This window comes from Ceratina calcarata, unplaced genomic scaffold (genome assembly GCF_001652005.2).
Source record: "Ceratina calcarata isolate Rehan_Ccalc_2016 unplaced genomic scaffold, ASM165200v1 scaffold78.2, whole genome shotgun sequence".
NCBI lineage: Eukaryota > Metazoa > Arthropoda > Insecta > Hymenoptera > Apidae > Ceratina > Ceratina calcarata.
The window spans coordinates 317,941-342,898 of record NW_017179105.1 but is presented as its reverse complement, the minus strand read 5'-3'; the positions used below and the strand labels follow the sequence as shown (position 1 = coordinate 342,898).

The 24,958-nt window shown below is 45.4% G+C and overlaps 3 protein-coding genes across 8 annotated transcripts in view; 2 read left to right on the top strand and 1 right to left on the bottom strand.

Moving 5' to 3' along the window:
• heca (hdc homolog, cell cycle regulator) overlaps positions 1-24,958 on the bottom strand; it is a 140,744-nt gene that overhangs the window by 83,206 nt on the left and 32,580 nt on the right. For 2 of the 5 annotated variants that reach the window (XM_026818232.1, XM_018034211.2), the window contains exon 1: positions 3,389-3,447. The exons of 1 other annotated variant lie outside the window; for it this stretch is intronic. The gene's annotated coding sequence lies outside the window, so the exon portion shown is untranslated. Of the gene's footprint in view, positions 1-3,388; positions 3,460-24,958 lie in introns of those variants that run through there. 2 more of the 5 variants (XM_026818234.1, XM_026818233.1) reach the window with 2 other exon arrangements.
• LOC108630744 (chymotrypsin inhibitor-like) lies at positions 461-1,205 on the top strand. Its single transcript, XM_018034213.2, has 3 exons — positions 461-646; positions 735-859; positions 920-1,205. The coding sequence occupies exons 1-3, from the start codon at positions 595-597 to the stop codon at positions 1,022-1,024; spliced, it is 282 nt and encodes a 93-aa protein (XP_017889702.1). The 5' UTR covers positions 461-594; the 3' UTR covers positions 1,025-1,205.
• LOC108630746 (chymotrypsin inhibitor-like) lies at positions 1,448-8,061 on the top strand. 2 transcript variants are annotated; one of them, XR_003389860.1, is made up of 4 exons: positions 1,448-1,555; positions 1,617-1,729; positions 2,124-2,638; positions 2,779-8,061. XR_003389860.1 is itself a non-coding variant. In XM_018034214.2 (3 exons), exons 1-3 carry the CDS (start codon positions 1,504-1,506, stop codon positions 2,217-2,219), a joined length of 261 nt encoding a protein of 86 aa, XP_017889703.1. In that variant the 5' UTR covers positions 1,448-1,503; the 3' UTR covers positions 2,220-2,287. The 2 variants fall into 2 exon arrangements, 1 of the variants encoding a protein (XP_017889703.1); XM_018034214.2 differs by lacking the exon at positions 2,779-8,061 and having other exon boundaries at positions 2,124-2,287.

Below are 24,958 nucleotides of genomic sequence, written 5' to 3'. Positions count from 1 at the left end.
ATATATCTCGTCGTCCTCTACAAGAAAGGTCCTATGCAATTTTTCCGTATGTTCAACGGTTTGGGAGTTATTGGCCAAAAACGAAAATTTGGAAGAAATTAAAGGGGGTACCCCCTCTTGGAAAAGTCGAAAATTTTTTTTTGTTCTTTATTATTAACAATGTTCTTCCGACTTCTGCATAAACTTTTGGGATTGAAAGTATAGCCAATACATCCTTAATTTTTCTTATATAGCGACGAAAGGTTTGCTGGTTATTGAGATAAAGTGAAATACGTGATTATCGGTAATTATCAAGTATTCTTGTAATCTCCGTTTAAGAACAGGTCCGACCGATTTGCCTACAGTAAATTAAGTGTTATCTGAACGTTCGTACAAAAGATACGATTTTAACTCAAAATGAAACACATAAATAACTACGGTTGGTTGTTTGTCTTGGATAAACATTTCAACCCACGTATTGTCAGTTATCTCGAAAAAAATGACACGTACAAGGATGTACGTAGAATTCTTTTGTAAAACCGGGGTATAAAATGTCACGCACTCGCACGGTTTCTTCATACTGAAGGTGAAAAGAAGACTCAAAGCACACTAAACATGTCTAACTTCGTGGTAGCAATCGCGCTCTTCGCTGGACTGTTCGTCGCTTGTGAGTATTCTTCACAAAAATTATCATTATCATTATTCATTATTATTATTATTATTATTATTATTATAGAATCATTTTAATTTTTTAGTTCAAGGAGAAGTGGCAGGCCAACAGCAATCTTGCCCGCCAAACGAGGCCTTGAACCTTTGTGGAACTATGTGCGAACCAACTTGCGACAATCCAAACCCGAACCCTAGATTCTGTCCCAGACTTGTAAGTACGACACAAGCTAATATTATATACTCTACTTACAACGAATTTATTATGTTTCAGCAATGCACTATAGGGACTCAAGCTTGCCGATGCATCAGTGGAACTTACAGAAACGCGAATTCGCAGTGTGTTCCACTCGATCAGTGCTTGTCCTACAGAGATTAAATATGTACCGTTGTTTCTATTAAACCGCGTACAGCAAACGAAATGTATACGCAACGAAACTATTTTCAGTTTCAATTCTATTCTTCGCTTCCAAACTGTATAATTAATAAAATTGTCAACCTATGACGAGTTTCCTACTCGTAATGTGAACTCTCATTAAAATTTAAATTTATTGCATACATTCACGTCTAATTTAATATCTACGACTTCCTTACATACGAGCAAGTAGTATGAAATACAATTACAATTTTAAGTAGCATACGGACAATGTGTGCGAGGGAATTGCTCGCGCCTGGCAATAAAAAGTAGAATGCCGACAATGGTAATTTCGCGTGTCGCGCATTAATTAAAAATTGTTTGTCAAGATGAGGAAATGATGTACGCGAGGACGTGTTTAATTTACGTGGAGAAACCCAGGTTATAAAAGTCAATAACGTCGCCTGCCACAGTATCAGAACACCGAACGAAGCAGAGCAAGCATGTTCCGGTCCGTGGTCGCGTTCGCATTTTTCGCTGCGATGCTCGTCGCTTGTGAGTACAGTTTACAGCCTCGTATTGTGTCGAGCGATTGTAGAAAAATTTTATTCATCAGCTGAGATGGAAACGACGGCTCAGGAAGGAGTGGCTTGCCCAGTGAATGAACTTTGGTCGCCTTGCGCAAGAGCGTGCGAGCCAACGTGCATCAAACCCCAGCAATGTTATGCCGTGAGTTGCCTCAAACATGTAATGACGTAATAAACAAGTAAACTGCGGCTTTTATAGATAAAGTGTACTTTTAAAGAATATGCGAATGCAAGTTACGCGTGGGATATTAAGGATGTACTGGCTATACTTTCAATCCCAAAAGTTTATGCAGAAGTCGGAAGAACATTGTTAATAATAAAGAACAAAAAAAAATTTTCGACTTTTCCAAGGGGGGGGGGTACCCCTTTAATTTCTTCCAAATTTTCGTTTTTGGCCAATAACTCCCAAACCGTTGAACATACGGAAAAATTGCATAGGACCTTTCTTGTAGAGNATTATATTGCATTTTCAAAATTGATATTAAAACTTTTACTTTTGATAAAAATCCGGAGTGTTATGAGCAATTTTGTTTTAGAAATGCAGAGCGGATAGCCCTGGGGGTTGCCGTTGCCAAGATGGATACGTCAGGAATCCAAACAGCGATCAATGCGTGTTACTTGGAGAGTGTTAATTCGTTCATTATAATATTAGTGATGTTAAAGGATATCAATAAAGAGCATTCTTAAAACAGCAACAAAAGGTGTGATTACAAGCAATTATCATTATAAAACAGCATACAATTACATTTACAAATACATTTAAAAACGGACACTAAAAATGTTTTAAGAAGAGTTTGAAAATAGGTCCGACAACAAGCGCATCTTGAAAACAGCGTTTAGGTGTTCAGGAAAGTAGTAATTATGTTAAACAGAAAAGATGCACCTTGGAAATACGGAATATAAATACTACCGTAATCCAGCTGGTTTGCATAATTCAAACAGTTGGTAGCAAACGCTGAGCTATTGCACGCGAAGAATATACCAGAAACAAGGAAAACCATCCAGAAATTCGCATTCCCATTTGTACTTCTTGTTGTGGCCTACGCGATTGGTAAGTAATATAATATTATACGTATTTTTTACGACTCTTTATAAATAATTATAAGTATTGTTTCATTCCTATTCTTCATTCTTCGCTACTTTCTTTATAATAATTTATTTGGCAATTAACTATGGAATTTATTCTATCAGTCCAAGACTCGAGTGAGTGCGGAAAACTTGGAACTAAGACTTTGACGTAAAGACCGAGGCTTGTTGAAGTACAAGCGTGAGTGTATTTCATTGATATAATCAGCCACGATCGAGTATTTTGATGGTACAAACGAGAATCAATTTTTCAGTGGCGAAAATGTAAAAAAGGATGCAGATGCAAGGGTTGGTATAATAGAGACAGAGAAGGTAAGTGCGTAAAGGCTGAGGATTGTTAACTAGATCGAGTTTTCAGAAGTATTAATTAACTTAATCATACTGCTAACTTCTATACACGAATAAATACTGTTTATTCATCCGTTATCTAATACGATGAATAAATGCTACTAAGCGCTTTTTTTAAAATAAAACAGTAAATTATAAGCAGATTAGAGTTTTTATACAAAATATTTTTATACGACACTGAATGCGTGAGTTAAAAGTGAACTCTGTCATTTGTCACGAATAAATTGTGACTTATAACGCGTAGAAGAAAAAAGATTTACACTAATTAATGGTTACTAGAGTTAATACGGACACCAGAGTCTCTGACGAAAAAAGAACTTAATTTGTTTACGGAATCGTTACTTAGATAATAATCATGGTCACTCACAAAAAAGGCGCTGCCTCGAGTTCCGATCAACGATTCGAATCGACTGTCCAAGAGCCGTTAATACATAGTTAAATATCACGTACTGCGTGCATAAACTTTGGACTTTTCCGTCTATTGCTTAATCACCAATCTGCGTGATTTTCCTCGATCAACACGGATTCGTCGAACGAGTGCCACTGCCTTCCATTGAATGTCGACTGGGATCCTATCGGGGCTCGGCTTGTTTCACCTTCGTGTAGAACAGTTATTGCTAACTGAAAACTCCGTTAAACGATCGTGCGATTATTGATAATTCCTAAGCGGTGACTGGGCTTTTGTTACGCTTGGAACAGAAGGAACTGTGCGACTTGATTGAAAATTTCCCGACCGCAACGAAACCATGGGATTGACTATAGTTCGTACATCGTGTGGAACTTGGACTGGTTTAATATCTGCGAACAACCCTACAGAACACAGGAGACACTTGAACGAAATTTTGAAAGAAGCCACGATCAAAGAAACAATTTGTTCGACGAGAGGGTCTCGCACGATGAGAAAGGGAGAGTGTATCGTGAAAAATCCGGGTTTTCCAACAGGATTTCACGAGAAAGGGTCGCGTCCGGTCGAGTGCCCTCGGAAAGCTCTCGTTCCTATCATATTTATGAGACATCGAATCGCGGGGTAAATCATGGTCGTTGAGAAAGTGACGAGCCCTACATGCGTGCTGCTGACGTGTTACGTACGAGTGAGAAATCGGCTCGAAAGCACGCTGTTCGAATCCAGGCCACCCTTTGAAACCTGTCGATTTCCCGCCAAGGGGAACGCGTTTCCATCGCTTTTCTATCCGCCGCCTCCCCCCCGTTTGGCACGCAATCGCCCGGTAGATTCGAGGATCGAGTCGAATTCATCGCACTCGCCGCATTTAGCAGCTGTCGAACCCGATCAAGATCGTTACGTTCGTGATCTGGAAATCTGGTGAAACGGGAGCGAAACGATACACGCCTCCCTTTGTCCGGCGACAATGCTACGAAATAACAGGGTCGTAGGCCTGTGCTCCTGGATCGAAGGGAGATCGTATGAAACAACGATTAGTGAGGACACAGCCGGTCCCTCCGAAAAGGAACGCGACACGAAGTCTTTCTTTCCTGGCTGTGGCAGTTCTTTATAATAGAGAGCGGACACGGGTATAAACGGGATCGATTCAAAATTAATCCTCTATTGTCGCATAGCTCCTTTTCACAGTACCTACTGGATCTGTTCGCTGTGGGATCGTCCCGAGAAAGTGTCGTTTCAAGAAACGAGCATTCAATTGATCGAAAGAATCGTGTCTGACCAATGTCGCACCTATTCTACTGAATACGTCCATCCTCGTTTGGAACAAAATTACTTACGGTAAAAATGCCGGAACTATTTTCGAGCAATGTTATCATAAGTTTCCTCTTCGGGAAAACAGTGCTGAAGAATCAAGCAGTGTTCCAAGAAAATCCGTTGGTCGGATCCGGGTTACGCAAGACGAATCGATCGGAGGAAAAATCGAGAAGCTACATGACTTTTTGCACGTCTCGCGACGAAACGCCAAGTGCAATTTTCTAGCGACGGAAGAGAAGACGTCGGAGTCATCGGGTTGCGTCTGGTCAGAGATTGTTACGCAACGCAAGGCGCCCGGCGCTGCACAGCCTGACTCCGGTGTTCTGCCAGCAAACAACTTACATAATGCCGTATATTTATCCACCGGCACCGAGTTTACTGCACTACCGACAACGTCCCCCCTCTCTCTCTCTCTCTCTCTTTTGTACACGGTAACGCCGGCACGCGTGTCGGGAAAAGCGTGCTCCAAAGCGAACGTGTTCATTACGCGGCCTCGGCTGCCAGCGAAACACGCGTCACGTGTCCGCGGCCGCTGTCTCATTAAGAAACGCCGGCTGCTTTTCGGTCCGCACTGCTCTATCGGGCCGCGTATTCATTAAGAAACCGTGTTTGACTATTTCCAACCAACATCTACGCAGACCTCTTTTACCAGGGAAATGCGATCTTAAACACTGCGAGAAAGAACGTGCGACTTTTAACGATTACCTCGGTTGCAAATATGTAAGCTTGAGAGTTTGTCGCAAGAAATCATTAGAGACTTCGATGAACGATGGAAAAACGTGTACGGAATCGGTGTTACAATCATGTTACTCCGCAATTCCGAGCATACTACGTTCGAAACGTGAAACACCACTCGCAGATGTTCACTGATATTATGTATCGAACGAGATATCCAACGATGTCGCCGGCCAAGTGAACAGATAGACGTATTCCTAGGAATCTCTTATCGCGTGCTCGCACGTACGCATGAGATAGCTCGACTTCACAGAGACGCAATAGCACGGGAATAGACGGTAAACAGGCACCGACGCCAGACGACGGTGTCTAACCTAGCCCAAGAAAAAGCTGATTGCCAACCTCCCGGTAGCTTCGATATAAGGTAAAGGAGGTAGTACCTGGACACTTTTGAACATAAATTTTTTATAATGTTTTTTTACTACGAAATTTAAGCATAGTACATGAAAACTTATCATCTTAGCAGATAGCTGGGATCTCATAGTCATATTTAAGAAAAAAAAACCTTCTTTTGTAATATATGTATTAAAATAATCGCATTAAAAAAAAATTGCTGTCAACCGCAGTAGTAGGACACATTTAATCTGAACGAGTGGTGTAGTAGGACAAGTATGGAATCAGAACTGGGACAATATTATTATGACGCCTCTAAGCGAATTGAGAAACAGTTGGATTAAGAGAAAGGGTTGAAAAGTTATGAAAATACACTAAATCATTTATTGTGAAAAATATATCATACGTTTGAATGGGTTTTATAGCAGATCCGAATTTATCCAGGTATTGCAGCGCGATTAATTAGTGAGGGGGCTAAACCTGGACAGCCACTGCCGTCTTGTCCCACTTGTACGTATTAAGTTTCAAAAAGGAGTGTAAACTTGGACAGTAAATTATTAAATACATATCTATTATGTCCAAGTACTGGTTCCAAAATTCGTTTTGTCCCAGTACTACCTCCTTTACTTTATGATCAGCCGTGTTCATCCGGTAAGCGCAGAAAACGAAAGCTGCAACGCGGTTTCAGAATCCAATTGATTCGTCTTCCAATTTGGCTAATAAGAACGATTGAAATTTCAGCTTCAGCGAGCTTCGATCTCTTATACGATTTAATCCTCAGACCATGAAAATTCATATAATTTGTTCGTTTTTAGGTAAAAATCGCCTATTTTGTTTAACAGACAAAGTGTGGTAATTCTTTGGACAGGATTGGACTCTATTGTAGGACTACTGTCGCTGATGCGACGGTCATAAAATTTGATCTCAAGTACACAGTGAAGCGATGTCGTTCAATTATTTTCGTGGTTCATCCTTATTCGCGAAAAACGTAAGTTCGCGACGCAGTAGGTCCCTCGACGGCTCGGTGCATGATTCACCGGGCACATTGATATATGAATGTATACATATAGAAGAACAAACGCGATACCACGGTCCATCACGTAGAGGCGCACGGTCACGTAGCCAGTTTATTGCGCGCAAGCGTGCAAGTTCATAAGAACGTGACGTAACAGCAGGTATCTCTTTCGCACTCGAGCGGTTTCTTCGCGAAGCGAACCGCGCGAGGTGATACGCGTGGGTTTATGCTGACGTTGTGTATAATAACGCAACCTCGACAGACGGAATTACACTAACCTAGCGCAAAGAAAAAACCGGTCGTCCCACCGGGTGTCGCATATATGTATAACAGCGTACAAACATGTTTATCCGGAACGCGATTCCGTGACGCATTCTAATGACACGAATAGCAGAGCATTGTATGCGTTTTACGGATCAGTGAAGCCTCTTGGCGAAGCCGGGCCGTGAACTTTAACTCCGCGAGATACCAGGATATCGCGAAAGAAAGTGGCTCGCCCAATTCTATAATTAAACGCGAGCCGCCAGTCAACTCTTAAACGTATCGTTCTAATCTTTTATCCAGTTTCACTCTTAGACAAGGAGTTTCATGGTACCAAGTCTATTTTTAATCCGGCTTTTAAACAGATAACGAGACAAAATATAGTGAGAACCGTCAATGGAAAATTCCAATGGCGTTGGCGAGGTCGTGGTGTATCGGAGACGATCATCCGATAAGAAGAGGGCAAACCGGGAGATCTCTTTCAGGGTTGATAACGGCTCGGCGATATCGGTTTTATCAGGCTTGGCCGCGTGGAGTGGGAACGTCGTTCGGTGGCCGCCGCGTGCTGCCGGTTGGCTGACGCTTAAGAATAGAGCTAGTAAATAGCTCCGGCAACGATATATTACTAACCTAGCCCAACGCAGCGCGCGTTGCACGGCCGGCTCGACCCTGAGGCAAAAGTAGCGACGTGTACTGCCTGCTCGCGGCGCGGCCTAGCCTCTAGCCTAGCGGTCGTTGACTGATTATTTTATGCGCTCGACGCAACTACGTGTATCTTTTCTACGTGTATCCAGGAAACCAACGGTCATCCACTACGTTTTTTTAGACATTTCTATTCTATTTATTATTATCGATTATTTCGCTCTTTGAACAAGCGAAATTCGAGTCAAAAGGAAAATCCGAGCTAAATTGTTTAAACTAATTGCAAGAGTAGAACCAACGGAATACCGACAGCGTTTTGAAATAAAGTTGAGTTATTTTATTTGCCTATTCAGTATAATTTTTAACTTGATAACAGAATGAAACAACGTGAAATTAATTAATGCAACTGTTGCGTTCTAACATTATACATATGAATTATTATAGGAAGTATCAATTAGTACATGAATTATTTTGCATGAACCATTATGTCAATTTTCTATTGTACTACTTACAGCTGACAGTGTATGATGGAACACGATTTTTGAGAATCGACTGGTTAACAGGAAAAGAAATGTAGCTGACAAGTCTGCCTGTACGCGTCTCCCTTTTTCCCGGTTTCTGTTTGCTATTCGCGTATCTGGCTTCGTAGCGTGTGTGCATTGCGTCTTTATAAAGGCATACAGTTTTCAAACAATCGAGCGAGCGAACACGCGCGGCTAATGCGCCCATTGTTCCTTTACCAGCCATGGAGAATACGCGGGAAAACAATGGGATTACGGAACCTCGCTCTTTTCCGGCCAGATCGTTTTTTCAAACCGCGGATGCCGCAATTCGAAACTATGACCGACAGACGAGACCCTGAATTAGGACCGACCGTGGGTCCGGTTTTTATAGTCAAAAGGAAACGCGAGAGAAATTGACGAAAAACGAATCGTTTTCTCGAGATTTCAAGATTCGCATCGTTAATTACCTCGGTTCTATTCATAGGTCGGTCGATTTATTTCAAATGACGCATAGCACTTAAACGAACGACTGCAATTAGCGTTACGACGTTCAGTTTTTAACGCGCAGTTCGTAAAATACGGTATTTTTATGTTTCTTCCATCAAGGGATTTCATGCATTTATACATAAATACGCAGTACTTTTGAACAGTGAAAAAAATATCAGTTTCGTAACAGAAATTGGGTCTTATCTCGTTGTGACAATCAGCGTAGGAATAATGCTAAAGGGGCACGATGATAAACGTCGAATAAACAGTTCAATTTTCGTCTATTCCTGACGACCCTCGCATCAATGGTTTCATCAATAAAATTTGATTGGTACCCATCAAACAAGCCCACAATTTATATACGAATTTTTAAATTGGTATCTGAAAAGTTTTATTTGACAGTCAATTGTATTAGCAGTGTACGCACGTCAACTCCACCGCGATTATCGCGTAGCGTGACTATATAGAGGAACACGGTGGTACTACGCGTCAAGATTCGCTGGCAGTGGCTTGTGAAAAACAGCGGCGTTAAATATACAACGGCGTCGCGATAACGAGGCGCAATATTCATCTCGCAATTAGAACCGAACGAATCACCTTTGCAAACAAGCGTTTTCTACCGGTGGAAAATTTCCTGTACATTCTCATGCACTTACACAATATTTGAATGGAAAACGATGCATAAAAATACAACAGATAATTCGAGTGTTGCATTACCAGATCGTTAATGAAATTCCTCTGGACGAATTTAACTGAAAGATGCAGTTTCGCATAAGAATCCGAGGTCCGAGTGATTGATTCTCAATTAGCTCGGCGCCGAGAAAGCGAATTCCGAAATTCCCAACCGCCCACGAAACACCTTTTTGGCTGGCACCGAAACGGGAATTCTAATTCGAGAGGCAAGCGCGTTGAACGTCCGGCAGACACCCCACGAGGCCATCGCTAATTTATTCTGCCAACGGAGCCGCGGACGCAGCATTCGTCAGCCAATCGCCTCTTCAAACGCTTCAATTCTTTATTCTTCGAGCAGAAGTATGAGAATTTTCATAACGATCCTCGAATACCGTCTCGTCGAACCTTATCGTCAGTTTTCAATTATTCACATTCTTTCCAAAGTCATAGTAACTCAATGGACTCAGAGACGATTTATAAAATATTCAAAAACATTTCTCCTCGAATTGCCACTACTAAATTACTGCCAGAGCCTGATATTTCCATCGTCCCCAAAATAGTCACGCTACAACGAATCATGCTTAACGGGCTGGAAATAGAGAGAGTAGGGTGCAAGAAAGAAATGAACTTCCTGTTTGGTCAGCCACCTGTGCGACACAAAGGGCCTTGCAAAGGATATTTCTTGACATGGTACATTAAATTCGCACGTATTTCCTAACCATTGGAAGTCGACCGAAAATGAATCATAGTGGAATAACGCCAAGTTGTGACGACAAATAACGTTGCATCGACGTTCGTCACTCAAATACATGTCATACAATCTTTCGAAAATTGTTTTTAATATAAAAATGGGCAATATCAGTGATCTGAATACTTGAAAAACGTATTTAAGCCGGGACATTCATTGTCCCTCATTGAGTTTATAGCGCGGCCATGTTCCACATTAACGAGACAGATCCTTCCTCCTGCGTGAGAATACTCAGGACAACTTTGGACAACACGGTATGCAAATGCCCGATCTCGGAGAGATCTTAATGGTCACCTTAAAACTCCAAACGACCCCGGGGAAAACATTAGCTCTTGTTCTCGCTTAGGTAACGCCCTCGCGTTTAATATCCAAAGTAATCGTAACGGAACAATGAGGATTGGCAGTAAAATGGCAACCCGAAAATTGCGTTGTAAACAAAAGTTGTCAGACGTAAACTTTGATGTTCCTCGTCTCTCAAGAATTTTAGTATATCCAAAAATTCAACGGACCAGCAAGACCTAGTCACTCACTAATTTTAAATGAATATTTTTTATCGGTTCTTATCTCCTCTGAAGTATGAAGATCACTTACTTGATTGCGAATGGTGAGCGACGTTCGGATAAGATTACTACTTGCGGGATCAATTCCATAAATAAGGAGCTTTAAACTTGTGGCCCTTCTCAATTATTAACGGCTGCCGGGTCGATTGGCGGTCACGCGAGCGCAGACAAATTGTAAAGATGATTATCGTTTAAACTCGTACAATGCACAGAGAATTTAGGCGCGGGACAAGATGGGAGGTCGAAAGAATTTCTTGGCAACCGTCCTGACACTGATTCATTCATGTCGCGTCAACTGACCTGCGACAATGTTTCCGCGTCGGGCACGCGATTCGAAAATACACACAGGTACACCAAGAGTTGCCGTGCGGTCTCGTAATAACCCGGATTATCAAGTTGAGTCGCGGCGCGCCTCGAAATTAAATGATAATGCGCGTTTTACCTCGAATTCGTGGCGCCATGCAAATTAGAGGAAGTGGCGAGGCGGCATAAAAGTCGCGAGACCGCGTGGCACACGCTTTCAACCCTCACCCTCTAAGAAATCCTTTGTACGCTTTTATTCTGTCACGGAAACCTTCAGAGAGACCTCGCAAATATTTCGCAAAGAGTCTCGGGCACGGTTCAATCGTGGACACACGCTAAGCCGCTTTCTCTGGGGTTGTTTCAGCCAGAACGTAAGATCGCAGAAACAGAAAACACTGCCTTAGGCTCTCGCTTTCAACTCCCTTCCCTTTGCCAACTCAAAGAAACGCGAGACTAATATTTTTTAATTACTGCAACGCCAGACCAAGATCGCGTTTCCTTACGTGTATCACGCACCAGAGGAGTGTTATAATTGAAATTAATACAGTGATTCCTATACTGATCGATACTATGTAGAAAAATTGTGCATACATGTATACATAATATACATAAATTAATTGTCATTCCACATTAGATATTCTACCGTTGCAATTATTTAACGAGGACTAAAGGATCTCAAAAGAGTAGAACAACTAGAACGAATTGCTGGCAGGATGAAATCCCGGTGCTCGTTTTTCAGTTCCGGCCTCTTTTTCTCTCTGCGTAAAAGTGACAAAACGCCGCGATTACGGGGAAGTCAGTCCCGCGAGGGTCCGAGCCGGATGACACGCCTGAGACCTCTTTCGAATTAGCCAGCGGAGGCCGTTTTTCAGCTTGACCGTCCGTACACTACCGTTCCACACGACTCCCGTCCTTTTTCCCGTGTTTTCTCTTTGACGAGCGTCGCTCTTTCGTCTCTTTGACAATTTCTTTTGGCCGCGGGCGAGAAAGTCGCGTTTACCGCCTCTTTCGTGTCACGCGACGATCATCGAAACCAGTAATGACGCTCGTCGCTTCTGATACTGTGAGATCCGTTCGAATTTTTCACAAGTTCATCGATTCTGCATAAAATTACAGAATAATGTGGTAACTAAAAATCGCGATCTCTCCGATAACGATATCCCATGTCCGAGATTACTCGCAATTACTTTACACCTACCAGAAGACTCGTTTCCCGCGGTTTGCATGCAAAACGGTCATAACCGTTCACTCCCGTAAGATGGTCAGAGTGCGACGACTTGGCGATTAAAATCAACCAGGAACTAAGAACACCTCAGACTCGCAACTTCCATACGAACAGCTATCTGGCGTTTTTTATTTCTATTTTTCACGAGAAAAAGCGGACATTTTGCAAAAGGTGAGCACGGCCTGAAGAATCGCGGCGGATTATCTCGAAGCAGATATCGAGCCTGGTTCACGCTTAGCAAGCAGCGAGATTATAATCTGGCGACCACCAACGTGCAGCAGCACAGTGGTTCGATATCGATCGCGATCTACAACGTGTTTTATTCGCGTGGCTGTGTACGCGACAAAGCCGGATTTCTTCCTGCCTATGCGTCTCGTTATAGATTACGCGGCTCGCTGGATTTTAATCGAACCGCGCGGGGGACCCGCGTCCTGCCAATTTGCGGACGCGATGGCTACGGATTCCATGCGCCGGTGCAAGTTGATAAAGTTCGTGGACAGTGTCGCGAGGCATCCGATAACGGAAATTTATGTCGATCGTGAGAGAAAGGATCGAGAAATTCAATAGGCGAGATAGATCTAATCTAATGGCGCGAGAACACGGCTTCCGCGACTCGCGTTTCACCAATAAACCTCGGTGTCGCGAAACGCCTGCTTAAATTTCCGGCTTTTTTTTTTCGAACACGGAGATCGAGACTCGATGGTATCTCGAAAATTCCCGCTACAGGAGAGATCCAGAAAGTACGCGAGTCAAAGAGTTGCGGATTTTTATGCAAAATAAAAGATTCAAAATGTATCATATAGAAGTACATTTTAGAAATTAATTTCTTTCAAGTCTCGGTACAGGGATCAGGATGGTATCTCGAAAATTGCTGTTGTAGGAGAGATCCAAAGGAACGAGAGTCAAAGAAGTTCATAACCCATTTTATCCTCGAAGCTCGGGAACCGTCGATGAAAATAACAACTACGGGCAGACTACGGTCCCTGCAGAGGGTAAACCGAGGCTCAGGTGAAAGAGCAAAGCCCGTATCCTCTCGAGAGACTCGAAGACGAGCATTTTAATATGACAGAATCCTCTTACCTAACTCTCCCACTCCCTATAAAAAGTTTAATATACCGGTGTTGTCCTGCAGCCCCTCTCTCCGTCCCCCGAGGAGCGTTCACTGTCCTCGGTGTGCTTAAACCTTGAAAACTTTCCCGGGTACGGCAATAAGCCATCTCTCGATGATCCCGTCCCCCGCCCCCACCCCGCTTTCGGTAAAGCTCCCTATAAATCTTCATTACGTTATGCCAGCGAGTCGCGATAGAAGATCGGATATAAAGTCGGCAGCGGAGCGTCGCGCGATGCCGATGATAGATCGACGGAGGAACGGTGATTCCGAGGGGAAAGTGGGGGGGGTGGGTGGTTGGTGGAAACGGGGTCGCGCGAAGTCGGATCGAAACGTCGAGACGAGCGGAGAACAACGTCTCGCGACTTCGACACAAAGCCGAAATCCAGTCGAGGATGAGATTTCGTTGAGAGGCCCGAGGAAAGCCGCAAAAACGCAACCCCTTCTTCTCCGCCCTTCTCTTTGTCTTCGTCTCTTTCTCGTCTGAGAGTTTACACGTCCCGCGTTCTTCTTGCCGCGTTACAAGACCGTGCCAAGTTGGCATTCGAAGTTCGCGTTACGCAACCCCCGAGGCCGAAACACCGGTTCTTTGCTCCAAGAAAAGCCAACGATCTTCTGTTGGCCGAGGCAATAACTCTTACTGAAAGACTGTATGATGCATGCGCCCGGAGTCGAGTCACGTTACATCCTACATTATATACGTGCGCCTCCTTTCCATTTCAGAGTTCATACTCGAGATTCTCTTTAAAATATAGAGTAGACGTTTATGATGAAAGACAAGCTTTGGAGGATCGCAATTTCACTTGAAATAAAGAAGAAAAAAAAAAAAAAGGATGTTCGCACGCCGGGGAGGACAAAGGTCGCGGCGGAACGGGACAGGAAAACTGTGAGAATCGTCATTTGCAACGGCCTCGCCACCCCTTGGCCGCGTCAAAGGCCCGCCAGCTAATCAGCTCCCCAAACACAGACCGAAGCTAATCTTCCCCGTCTCATCAGGGTCGCCGGGATTGGGTGACGTGGGTGGAACACGGAGAAGGCGGGGGACGCAAACGTCCCCCTTAATGTACGACCGTGTTTCACGTGATCATACGACCCGGGCAAATCGGCCGAAAAACATTTATCAATCGTGCCTCGCGTTCGGCTCGGAATCAAATCCATGTCATAAGATTATTTCCAGAGCCTACGGAGCAAACGATTATACGATCCGAGCCGCACATTTTTAGATTTCTCAGCCGATCGCTGCATAAATTCATCGGTAAAGACGTGAGAGTTGAACGAGGGCGAAGATCAGACGCGCGCGAGGCGGATGAAAGGGAAACGCAGGCTGGCGTGTAGACGCGCGAGACATTAGCCCGGAGGGTACTCGTCGGCGCGGAAAAAGGAGCGGTGCGAAAAGTTGCTCGAGGATTCTCTGTTCCCTTGGCCGAACCCCGTAAACAGGAGCCATCAGGCCAGACAACGTCGCGGGCCTCCGAGCTCATACATCAAGTTAATGCGCGGTTGACGTCCCGCAGGCGTGCGCCGCAACACTCCCTCGCCTCGGTGCGACAAACCGGGAGAGGACACGCCGTGCAAGAGAAACCGAGCTCGGTCGCCGTCATACACAATGGCTTCCGGTTCTCTGGAGAGATCCACGTGACGTCCGAGGTACAGTGATAGACAAAAAAAAAGAACGGGGCAAGATTGGATAATGATCTGGTAGCTCCCCGTTGCTGCTTCTTAGTTTATGTCAGTGAGACCATGTTATTTAAAATCCACTGATCATTTCATTATAGAGCCTGACAGCAATTCGTTCGAATCTGATCCTAAGGACACATTCATTTAACCCTTTGCACTCGAGCGGTAACTCTCGCTCACCAAGACGTTATCTCACCTTAAATTTTATTGTGGCGCTTTTAGCGAGACAGGCGACGCGTCTATAAGACCCTATAAGTGTAAAATGATACTCCTTTAAATGGAGATAAGTTTTTCGTATCGGAACCTTAGTCTGTAACGACAACCGTGCATCACTTTCGACATTAGTTCGAACTTGACAGTCGCGCCGAAAGATTATAATAATAGAAAGTGGATAATAGAAAAAAGAATACTGTTCTAACGGGAGTTAAGAAGGATTGCAAAGTCTGCTCGCGACGAAATATAACCGGAGAAAGACACCAGACAACATATTATCGTAATACTTGTCCCGACAAACCGGGCACGCATTTTGGAAATTGTTACAGTAAATATCAAACAAAGGAAAAATGCTATGATTAATGTTTACGAAATTATGTTTCTAAAGGTACAAAAATACGCAAAATATTAAAATATAAAAATTTTATGTAGTAATTTGGATGTATAATCATTTTAAGTTAGAGCTAAGGAATTCAGCAAAAATGCTCCGAAATGTCTCGAGTGCAAAGGGTTAATAAATTCTATTGTACAATAAATTCGACCAGAGCACGTTTTAGCAAATTTTATATCTAACATTTACCTCGAGGAGGTTTTGTAAGAATGTACTTGGTGAAGTGACTTTTGATAGTCCCTGTACTGCGCGCGAAGCCCGATGCGCTTATTCTGCAGCGATCAAGAGAGAGAAGGGTGGAGAGAAGGAACATTGTGCCCTAATCACGCTATTGTCTGGCCGTTGATAGTTGACAGTGCGCCGGTAGACCGCGCCGAGGATGACGGAAACGACGAAAACCGTCGTTAAGCTTGCGACGAGAGGGGGACCGAGGAGCGGAGGGAGCACGGACGCGGTTGATTTTCGACCGGACCCGGCCGTTTACCAACAAAGGGGTAAAATTGCTCCGGAGGGCTGCTGCGTCTCTGATTACGAGCGTCGTCGTCGTCGTCGTTCTCGTGAAAGGGCGAACAACGTGCTACAAGACGACGAAGACGTAGTGAAAGGGAAATTCGAAACTCGTAGAAGTCGATCGAAGTCGCTTCGTTAGCCGAGACTTAGCGAACAATTTGTTTCGGGTTTAACGCGGGGAATACGGGCCTAGAGGGAACCGTAAGGAGCGTCGTAAACGGAAATTTTGAACCGGTCGTAGTAAAAAGCCGAGGAAAATCGAGTCGTTAGGACCGACAAGGCGAAAAAGAGAAAGAAAGAACGGGTCGGGTCGCAATGTTGCGTGAAACGCGATAGAGGCACGCGTATCCCTCTTCTTACGATACAGGGGCTGGGGGGTGGGGGGGGTGGAGACGATGGTTCCCTCGCCTCTGGAAGTCATTACTTAAGATACGACCGTGTTGGAAAAAAGATCCGACGCAAAACACACCTTTGCTCGCCGCTCTAGTGCCACACCCCTCGATTACGGTGGTTGCGTGGGTCGAGAATGCCGGGTGCGCGCCTTCCAGCCAGGGAAGAACGGTCTTAAAGTCGGCCGTCCATATCGAGACTGGCTTTAAAAACTTTCTCCGCTCTGCCCCTTTGGCCACCGACCAACTACTTCAAAGAAGACTATTTTTCCATCACACACGCATCAGATGTTCTTTTGCCGCGGCGATGTGTTCGTATGAACGGCAGATAAAAATTGATGACCACGTGTGTACACGATCACCAAATAAATTCGATCGTAAAACAAAGGAAACTGCTCGAAAGCGTGACACGACGAATTATAAAATTTCTTATTTCGTACGGTTCGGCAAAGTTAAATGGTATCGTTCGATGGTTCTGCCGTTAAAGATGATGTGCCGGGGCACGAGAGAGGATAGCTCTCGATCAGACTTTTCGCAAACTACTATCTGGAAGTAGAGCCATAGAATTGAATTTATAGGACGTGCTCGGTTCGAAACATGATTCCGTCTCTGAAATGGGTCATGAGGACCGGGCAATTCCATGGTGTGCGAGGGTGTCGCCGGCACCATCGGTGCAGTATCCTTGGCCGACGAGGAGAGGAAAAAAAATCGGTGGGAGGGAGACGCGTGACGGGGTTAGCACGGCGCGCGTGGGTGAGGGTTCGCCGGGACGTCTGCCGCGGCTCATCGGGGAAAGTTGGCGACGTCAGCGGAGTCAAGGCCGTTGCAGCGCCGTCGCAGCCGGTGCTCCGGAGAGCTCTCCCTCTCTTTTACCCCTTCCCTGGGAACCGTTCTTTTCTTCCCGGACGCCGGCACCGCGGCGCGCGGCACGCCGCTATCGCCGTATCTTCAAGAAACGAGCCACCCTCTCCCACGCAGCACCGCGACCACCCTTCGTTCTGCTAGGGATCAGCCTGGCCCGCAGGGGTTGGAAGGGGTAGGCCGTGTCTGTGCTGCAGCGACGGTCGATAGAATTGTCTGCGCACATGCGCAGCCAAACGCTCGTCAGCTGCGCCATTGATTCCCACCTTCGGCCCCCTGGAGCCACCCTCTACCGTGTAGACTTAAAGGGGAGAGGGCGGTATAAAGGTCGCTAATTTGTGTAACGTCGACTCGGGAACACCTCGTCGATGTGCCGGGCGCACGGTGCCAGATTTTCCAGACGAGCGGAGAACGCACAAGAGCACGAGACACCCTTAAGATCGAGGGTGGGACACCCCTTTTTCTCTGTTCGCGAGATCTTCACCGAGGGTGACCTCCTTCGGCCGGCCGAGGGTGTCCGTGGTCCATCGCGTCCTCGTCCCTACCAGATGATCATAGATCCTGATCTCTCCGGTCGCGCGTAGTCGAGGAACAGGAAACGGTTGACGTTTTGTCGTCGGCAGACTGGCCGCTATAAATAGAGCTCCTCGACTGGAATCGATTCGCCGGTCTCGCTTAATCGCGTGACGTGCAGCAAAGGTAACAAAACCCCGTGTAACCGTCTGGGTTCCGTCTCGTCATTTCGTCCGAGCGAACTCGCGAAAGAATGGACCGGAGCGCCATCGAATGGAACGGACGGGCGATAAAGACGGACACCGAAAAATGGAGTTCGGGAAGAAAAAGGCAGGGCAACCGGAAAGCGGGTATTCAACGAGTACTCCAGGGAAATTGAGATTGGATCCTGGCGAGGAGGAAGCTACGGATGAACTTGGAGAGATAGGTTGGCACGTGTCGAATCGAAATCGGCTGGGGACAGAGACCCGTAGACAGATTTTCCGATCGCGTCCCGTGCTTATCGATCTCCTTTTTCCTCGCGGCAACATCTGCGGTTCCACCTCTTTCGTGTACCCTCGGAATTCGACTTCGGACTGCAACGTTGCAAGTTGAAATTAAGAGCTCGGTGGGTTGTCCGAGAAGAACTTGCGGCGCGTCAACTCGGGAGCTATTCCCTTTAGCTCCGACCCTTGATTGGCTTCGAGTATATACTGTCCGCGTGAAACTCTAAAAGTTCCTCTCTCCCATGCAGTTCTGCATTAATACCAATCCTCGTATAATAAATTAGTTTTCGTTCTTAATCCAAATTGCGGCCAGACTGTCATCCATAAAACATGTCCGCCGATCCGATAAACATATCCCAGAGGAACCGACACACTTGGTATTCATCACGGATCAGCTCGATCAATTAGAATATTCGTCGATCTCTGGCTCGGGGAACGAGGAACAACATAGAGATCTCAGATACATCCTATATTCCACTCGTCATCCCCTATCCGGCAGAGGGTTTTGGCATTCCTCGGTCGTTCTCGGCCATCAACTTGCCAGGGGTTGCGGCTAATGTCGTTGATATTCAAGACTCAAAGTGGCAGGGGTTGCGTTAATGTCACCGGGGGTTCGCTGTCCGAGCCGACACTGTTATCCGTTTGCCTGGGTCCATCGAGGGATCCCGGGACAGAAGGGGGATCGCACGGATAACGAAAAGGGTTAGTCGTACATACTCGTCCCGGAGATCCTTACGGGTTCCAACGTTCGACGAAAAACTGTTTTACTTTCGGGTCGAACGATATCTCGTTGATAAACGACGATAGCCTAGAGATTCTCCTCGCAACTCTTCAACCAGATATCGTCTTTGACAAGGGTTAACGAAAGGTAATATCGAGGAACCGTTTTATTCCAAAGGTACGAAATAATAAATTTAATTGGATAGAACGGTTTAGATATCGACCACCGGTAGTCCAGTCTCCAGTCATTACCACCCACCCTTCGCCGGCGCCACCCTTTGCCCTTGACATTCATCGACCGATCACACCGAAAACTTTCCTCCGTTACCCAAACGTTAGACACCTTGCTGATCTCGATACACGCCTTTATGCATATATTTAAAAAAATCTATACCCGGTCGTCACGTTTGATAACGAATCCGGTCGAACTTCGACATCTGTCTAGATCCATTCATAACCCGTTTTCGAATCTAATATCGCGTCGGATAATTCAAGATCCTCGGGAAAGGAATGAATATCGGCTTCCAGAAATACGAGAGGTATACCTGGGACACTGGGAGCGTACCGTCTCCGGCATTCGAGGGCGGAGAGAATGGGCCACCTTCGTCTTAGGGAGGACTTTAATAGAATGCCATTCTCCGGTTCCGGACAATGCATACTGTACAGGCGAAACTTCTAAGCTCGCCACCGTCGCGTCGCATCGTTCGCAAGCGGCCCCTCGCTACGCGAAAATAACGAAAATTCGCCGAGTCCCCATCCGGAATAACGTGACTTGGCAAACTCTCTATTCCAGAACTCATTCACTGGCAGACTCAATATCTGTGATCGACTAACTCCGAATGAAACGAAAGGAACGCGACTTTAATTGCACTATAAATGTGGTGTGTTTTTCTACTGATTTCAAGTATTCGTTTTCCACCGATAAAATATGCTGATATTAATTTCTCATAAGAAAAATGCAATTGTTTCAACTGGTTCATCATTCGATTCGATCTTGATCGAATTTTAAACAAAATGACGAAGATCGTTCTAACGCGAAATTAGAACTTGGAGACGTAGCCGCGTGAGAACATTAATCAGGTTCTCGCTAGCAGAAGAGAGAGTGGATCTTCTCCCTCTGTACGCGTCAACGTGATATTGACCTCCCACAGGCAAATTCCGGTGTCCGCCGGCTATAAACGTTTCTTACCCGACCGCCTTTCGGTCGAAATAATAGCATAATAAATCTAGCGACTTTTCGCGGGCCCAACGTCCCGAAACGGCTATCCCGGGATATGAAGGGGCGTCTCGCTTCACTGGATCCCTCTCGCCGATGGGAAACGGCGTCGTATCTCGCCGCTATCAAACAATCAATCTATTCGTGCCGCCGCAGGCGATTACGTTTTCAGTTAATAATTCAGAAGCTCCGCGTTAATGAAACTCAGGGTTGAAACTTCGGGCCGAGAATCTCTCGAGATGCTCGCAAAATTGGTTACGCAATTGTTGATACTACAGAGCAAAATTGTCTGTACACGCAATGAAACAGTGTCATAGGACACCAAGTTATTTTACGAACATGTTGATAAATCTTGCCACATTGAGATATCATGTCACTTATGGCCGTGAAAGGGTATCGCAAGTTCCGCATGGACGCAAGCTACCAATAATGATAAAAAAAACTCGTTGGTCATTGAAGAAAGAGTCGAGCAAAACTGAACAGGGAATCCTATTACATAATCGACTAGCGACCTCGAAGGAGGATTCGATGTGCTCTGAAAACAATCGCGACGATCATAGAGAGGAATCGGATCGAAGGAAAAGAGTATCGAACAAGCCAATGTCCCGACCGTTCCCATTTCCATAACGGGATTTTATTTCCATTTTGTCGCTGGCAGCCACGCCAGGATCGGTGGTACCCGGGGAAAATGGAGCCGGGGAAACGGCGCGCGAGAAAAAAAATGGTGAATTTATGCGTCGCCAGGAGTCGAAGGACAAGGAGGCGAAGCGAACTCGCGTTCGATATCGGCGCGCAACTTTCCACGGAAAAGCCTGACATAATGCGATCTATCGCTTTCACTTTGCGTGACGCAAGAGAGACCGCGGGATGGGAATGGAAAAATGGGAAAATTGAAAAGTCGTAATTGAACGGCTGCGAAACTATCTTCACGGATAGTTTCAGATTCGCATATTAATCAAACATAGGGAGTTCGATCGTTCTTACCTATCTGCGGGGATTTTGCAACGCCAGTTCGCACGGTTCATATATTAAAATCGACGGGTTCGGTTCATGAGAAAAGATAGAACGCTTACGACTTTTTATGCAAATAATAATTCAATGAGATCAGAAATTATGATATCCAATTACCAAGTGACGAAGTCAGCCGAAACGGAATGACTATATCAAGTCATAAGGTATGAGGAAAGCCACCCTTGGAGTATAGTCAATTATTACACGCCCCTGCGGATCAGTCGGCAAAGGAAGAGGCGCAATTATCAAAAGAAATAATTAACGTCGATTCCCTCCGTGGCCCAGTGCCATAGAAAGGCTGAAAGGGGCCAGGAGGAGAAGAAGAAGTCTAATTGAAAAGACCTGGAGGAGGCTCGGCTAAGTGGTGGCAACCGTATATCCAATGGTCGCAGAGAAAGGGAGGCTTTTCCGTTTACGGAGAGAAGAAAGCCGGTCGAGCAAAAGGGAAGCCCGTAAAAGGCTAACCGACACGCGTTTCGTCCGATGTAATACGCCTCCGCGGAAACGCAAGACAGTGTAATTAGCCTATCTCCTATTCCCTGTGATCGTTCGAACTAACAGGCACGACGCAGGCAAACGTGACTTTATGACAAATACCATAGAAAATGTATTAGAGCGCCGATGAGAATATGAATCATCGCATCGACCATTATGTGAAACACCGCATCAATCATCGTGAGAAATGTTCTACTGATTTTCACGAACGACGATAAATTTATTCCCTGTTAAATATACGGCTCTACTTTCAACCAGTAGCTCGTTCCCCCTTTTCTTTTTCGCCACGATTCTGTTCACCGACGATGAGACGACAGGCTTCTTTTTGCTCGCGACGGTGCACGATGGCCACAGGAAGAGCGACATTTGTCTCGCCGATTACGAGACGCGGCCCTCTTTCTTTCGGCCTCCATTGTCTCTCATATCTCTCCCTCTCTCCACCTTGTCCCGCCGTTTATTGTTCCATCTCCCGGTCATTCCGTCGCGACGATTTGTCAGGCGGGAATGGAATCCCGGAAACGGTGCTCGTTAATCACTTTCATCGATCTTATTTATTTAAAGTATCCGTAATAACTGGCATGAAAAGGAACATTGCCTCGAATACTCGATTTTAAGTTCCGACGATTTTTTATAAGAAGAGGAACGAACATTTCGAATACAGTTCTCTGTCCAATGGCGAGCAATAAACGTCCGCCTCATGGCAAATGGCGGTACAAAGTGAACAGCAGCAGTCGAGATACAATTTGATTTTGGCAATTTCGGGATGAAGAATGAGTCAAAATTTGGGGTAGTTAGAGCGTTTTTGGTTTCATTTCGTTTCTTTCGTAACGACCACGGGAGGAATCGTTCCTGATGCGTTTCGTGAATTGTCAAAAGAGAACGAAAGGTCGGTTGATTGATCCGCGTGGCCGTAATGATGATGAGGAGGGAGAGAAAGTGTGTTTGCGCCGGTCGTTTCATCCCAACCGACAATTAGCAGCCAGTGTCACTGTTGACGACTGGAGAAATCAGTGTCAAAGATCAACAATAATTCACGTTTCAAAAGAAACAGCTAATTACATTTTTATGAGAGATCGACAATAATTCGCATTTCAAAACCAGCTAATCCTTTCACGGAGAGTCAACAAAAAATAATAATTCATATTCGGAGAGTGCATTTTTATGGGAAATCGAGTTCTCTCGATCCTGTTTCGTCTGACCAGGGGAAAGGATACGTGGACGTTCACGTCAAGTTCACGGCCAAAAATAGTGTGCGAGAGAAGCATGGGGCTATCTCGTATCGATCCGGTTGAGGTAGGTCTTGGTCTCAAGGGAGCCACGAGACTTATCCCAGTTCAGGGAGAAATTTCAAGGATACGTGTTCGGCCCACGCGTGGATTCCTCGTTCGAGCCAGATTGCTAGTTATTACCATAAAACTGTCATTACACACATATAAATCGATTACACAGCCAGTGGCTATTCCTGTACCACGTTGCTTGTAAACATGAATAAGACCCGATGATATTACAAGAAACCAAGCAGTAATCGATTTTCAATCAATCATGGGATGAACACAATTATACAAATTGCACGGATAAACGTCTGTTGTTTTAAATCATTAATTCACTGCGATACGCAGTTGCCCTTAACGAGTTCCATAATTTTATGAGTCATATAGAACGTTTCTCATAAAGTCGTAAAATCCGCGGTGTATTCATACGAGGCAGAAAGTAAGTTGGAATGTTAAACGAGATCGAACGAGTGGCGCGGGGTAAGGAGAAAAAGAGGTAGTCGAACGAAAAAATCGGCACAATTATGGCCAGGCTGAAATGCGCTCGCTCGCGAGTAACGGGCCGGTGAATTGCGCGGGTTGCGCAACAGGAAGGCGAACGTTTAAGCTAATGACCTTTAATGCAAAGCTCCATTGTACGCGTCGCGAGTCGAGCCTGGGACGAGGGTTAACACACAAAATGTACCCATCAGGGAACAAAAAGGGGAAAAAACGGAGAGAGGACCGGAGGAGAGAGAAACTAGGAGAAAACGAGGCGAGAGAGTGCACCCTCGAGTGAGACTACGCCTCGGTGCGACCGTTGCCAACTCCTGCTCCACCGCGTGCACAATTATTAATGTGAAAAACTCGATTCTCTCTAACTATTGTCCGCGACGCAGTGCGCGTGGCCAGATTGGATCTTTTTGATCGTCAGACTGCAAAGTCTCGGTCAGGTTCTAACAAAATTAGGAAAGCAGAAACCCCCGTCGGGAAACTCTGAGCGACCGAACTTCCGCGTCCATCGTTTCCCGCTACCTTTGAATTTAATCAACGCCGTCAGGGTCTACGCGCGCCTCGGAATTATATTACTTGGAAACTATCTCAGGAATAACACGGTTCTAGGAACGGCCCTGGAGAAATTCGCCCGCTTCTCAAGGAAAACCCGATACGGCCTAATCCGCCAGGATCGCAAGACCCAGACTTATCGATTTCACAAACTCCAATTGTACGGTTGAATATTTGAATCTCACATGATACGATTAGAAAATGACCAGATTGTGCATTCTATGTACTTGGAGGAACATATAAAAAAATGTGAAAAGATGTGAGAGACGTCGAAAGTGAAATGCTGTTTGTATGTAAAGGGTGAATTCCTAGATTTTCTAACCTGGAGATACGTGACTTTGCATAAAAATCCGCAGTCCACGACTAAAGAATGTAACTTCAATAACGAACGAAGGACACAAGTACCTGGGAATGGTACGATGTCGGAATTGGCAATTAGCCTCCCACGGAATCGATTTCCCCGAGCGAAGGAAAAAAGAGGGAAGTCGATACGATCCGTCGATATCTCTCCTTACTCGTCTCAGTTCGGGACGTGGCTCGAAACAAGAATCGGTGACATCGATATCTACCGGTACACGCGATAAATTCCAGCTGGCGTTTCCTATTAGCTTCGACCGGTTGGCCCGGCTGTCGTACATCAGCGTCAGTTCATTGGGAATCAATGTCCATCGGAGGAAAAGATACGAGATCGGTGAAGAACCCACCGGAACGCGGAGAGAGTCGAAAGAGTGTGGAGAACCGCAGGCAAAAGGTTTTCGACGTCGTCCTTTTAATTAATCTCCCCCGGCTACGAGTGCCATTCAGAGAGAGAGAGAGAGAGAGAGAGAGAGAGAGAG

What these genes read in the sequence shown, in the direction of transcription:
- LOC108630744 (XM_018034213.2), top strand. Translation starts at nt 595, where the DNA reads ATGTCTAACTTCGTGGTAGCAATCGCGCTCTTCGCTGGACTGTTCGTC. An exon ending in CGCTGGACTGTTCGTCGCTT is followed by an intron (nt 647 to 734) that starts GTGAGTATTCTT and finishes TTAATTTTTTAG; the next exon opens with TTCAAGGAGAAGTGGCAGGC. An exon ending in CTAGATTCTGTCCCAGACTT is followed by an intron (nt 860 to 919) that starts GTAAGTACGACA and finishes ATTATGTTTCAG; the next exon opens with CAATGCACTATAGGGACTCA.
- LOC108630746 (XM_018034214.2), top strand. Translation starts at nt 1,504, where the DNA reads ATGTTCCGGTCCGTGGTCGCGTTCGCATTTTTCGCTGCGATGCTCGTC. An exon ending in CGCTGCGATGCTCGTCGCTT is followed by an intron (nt 1,556 to 1,616) that starts GTGAGTACAGTT and finishes TTTATTCATCAG; the next exon opens with CTGAGATGGAAACGACGGCT. An exon ending in AACCCCAGCAATGTTATGCC is followed by an intron (nt 1,730 to 2,123) that starts GTGAGTTGCCTC and finishes ATTTTGTTTTAG; the next exon opens with AAATGCAGAGCGGATAGCCC.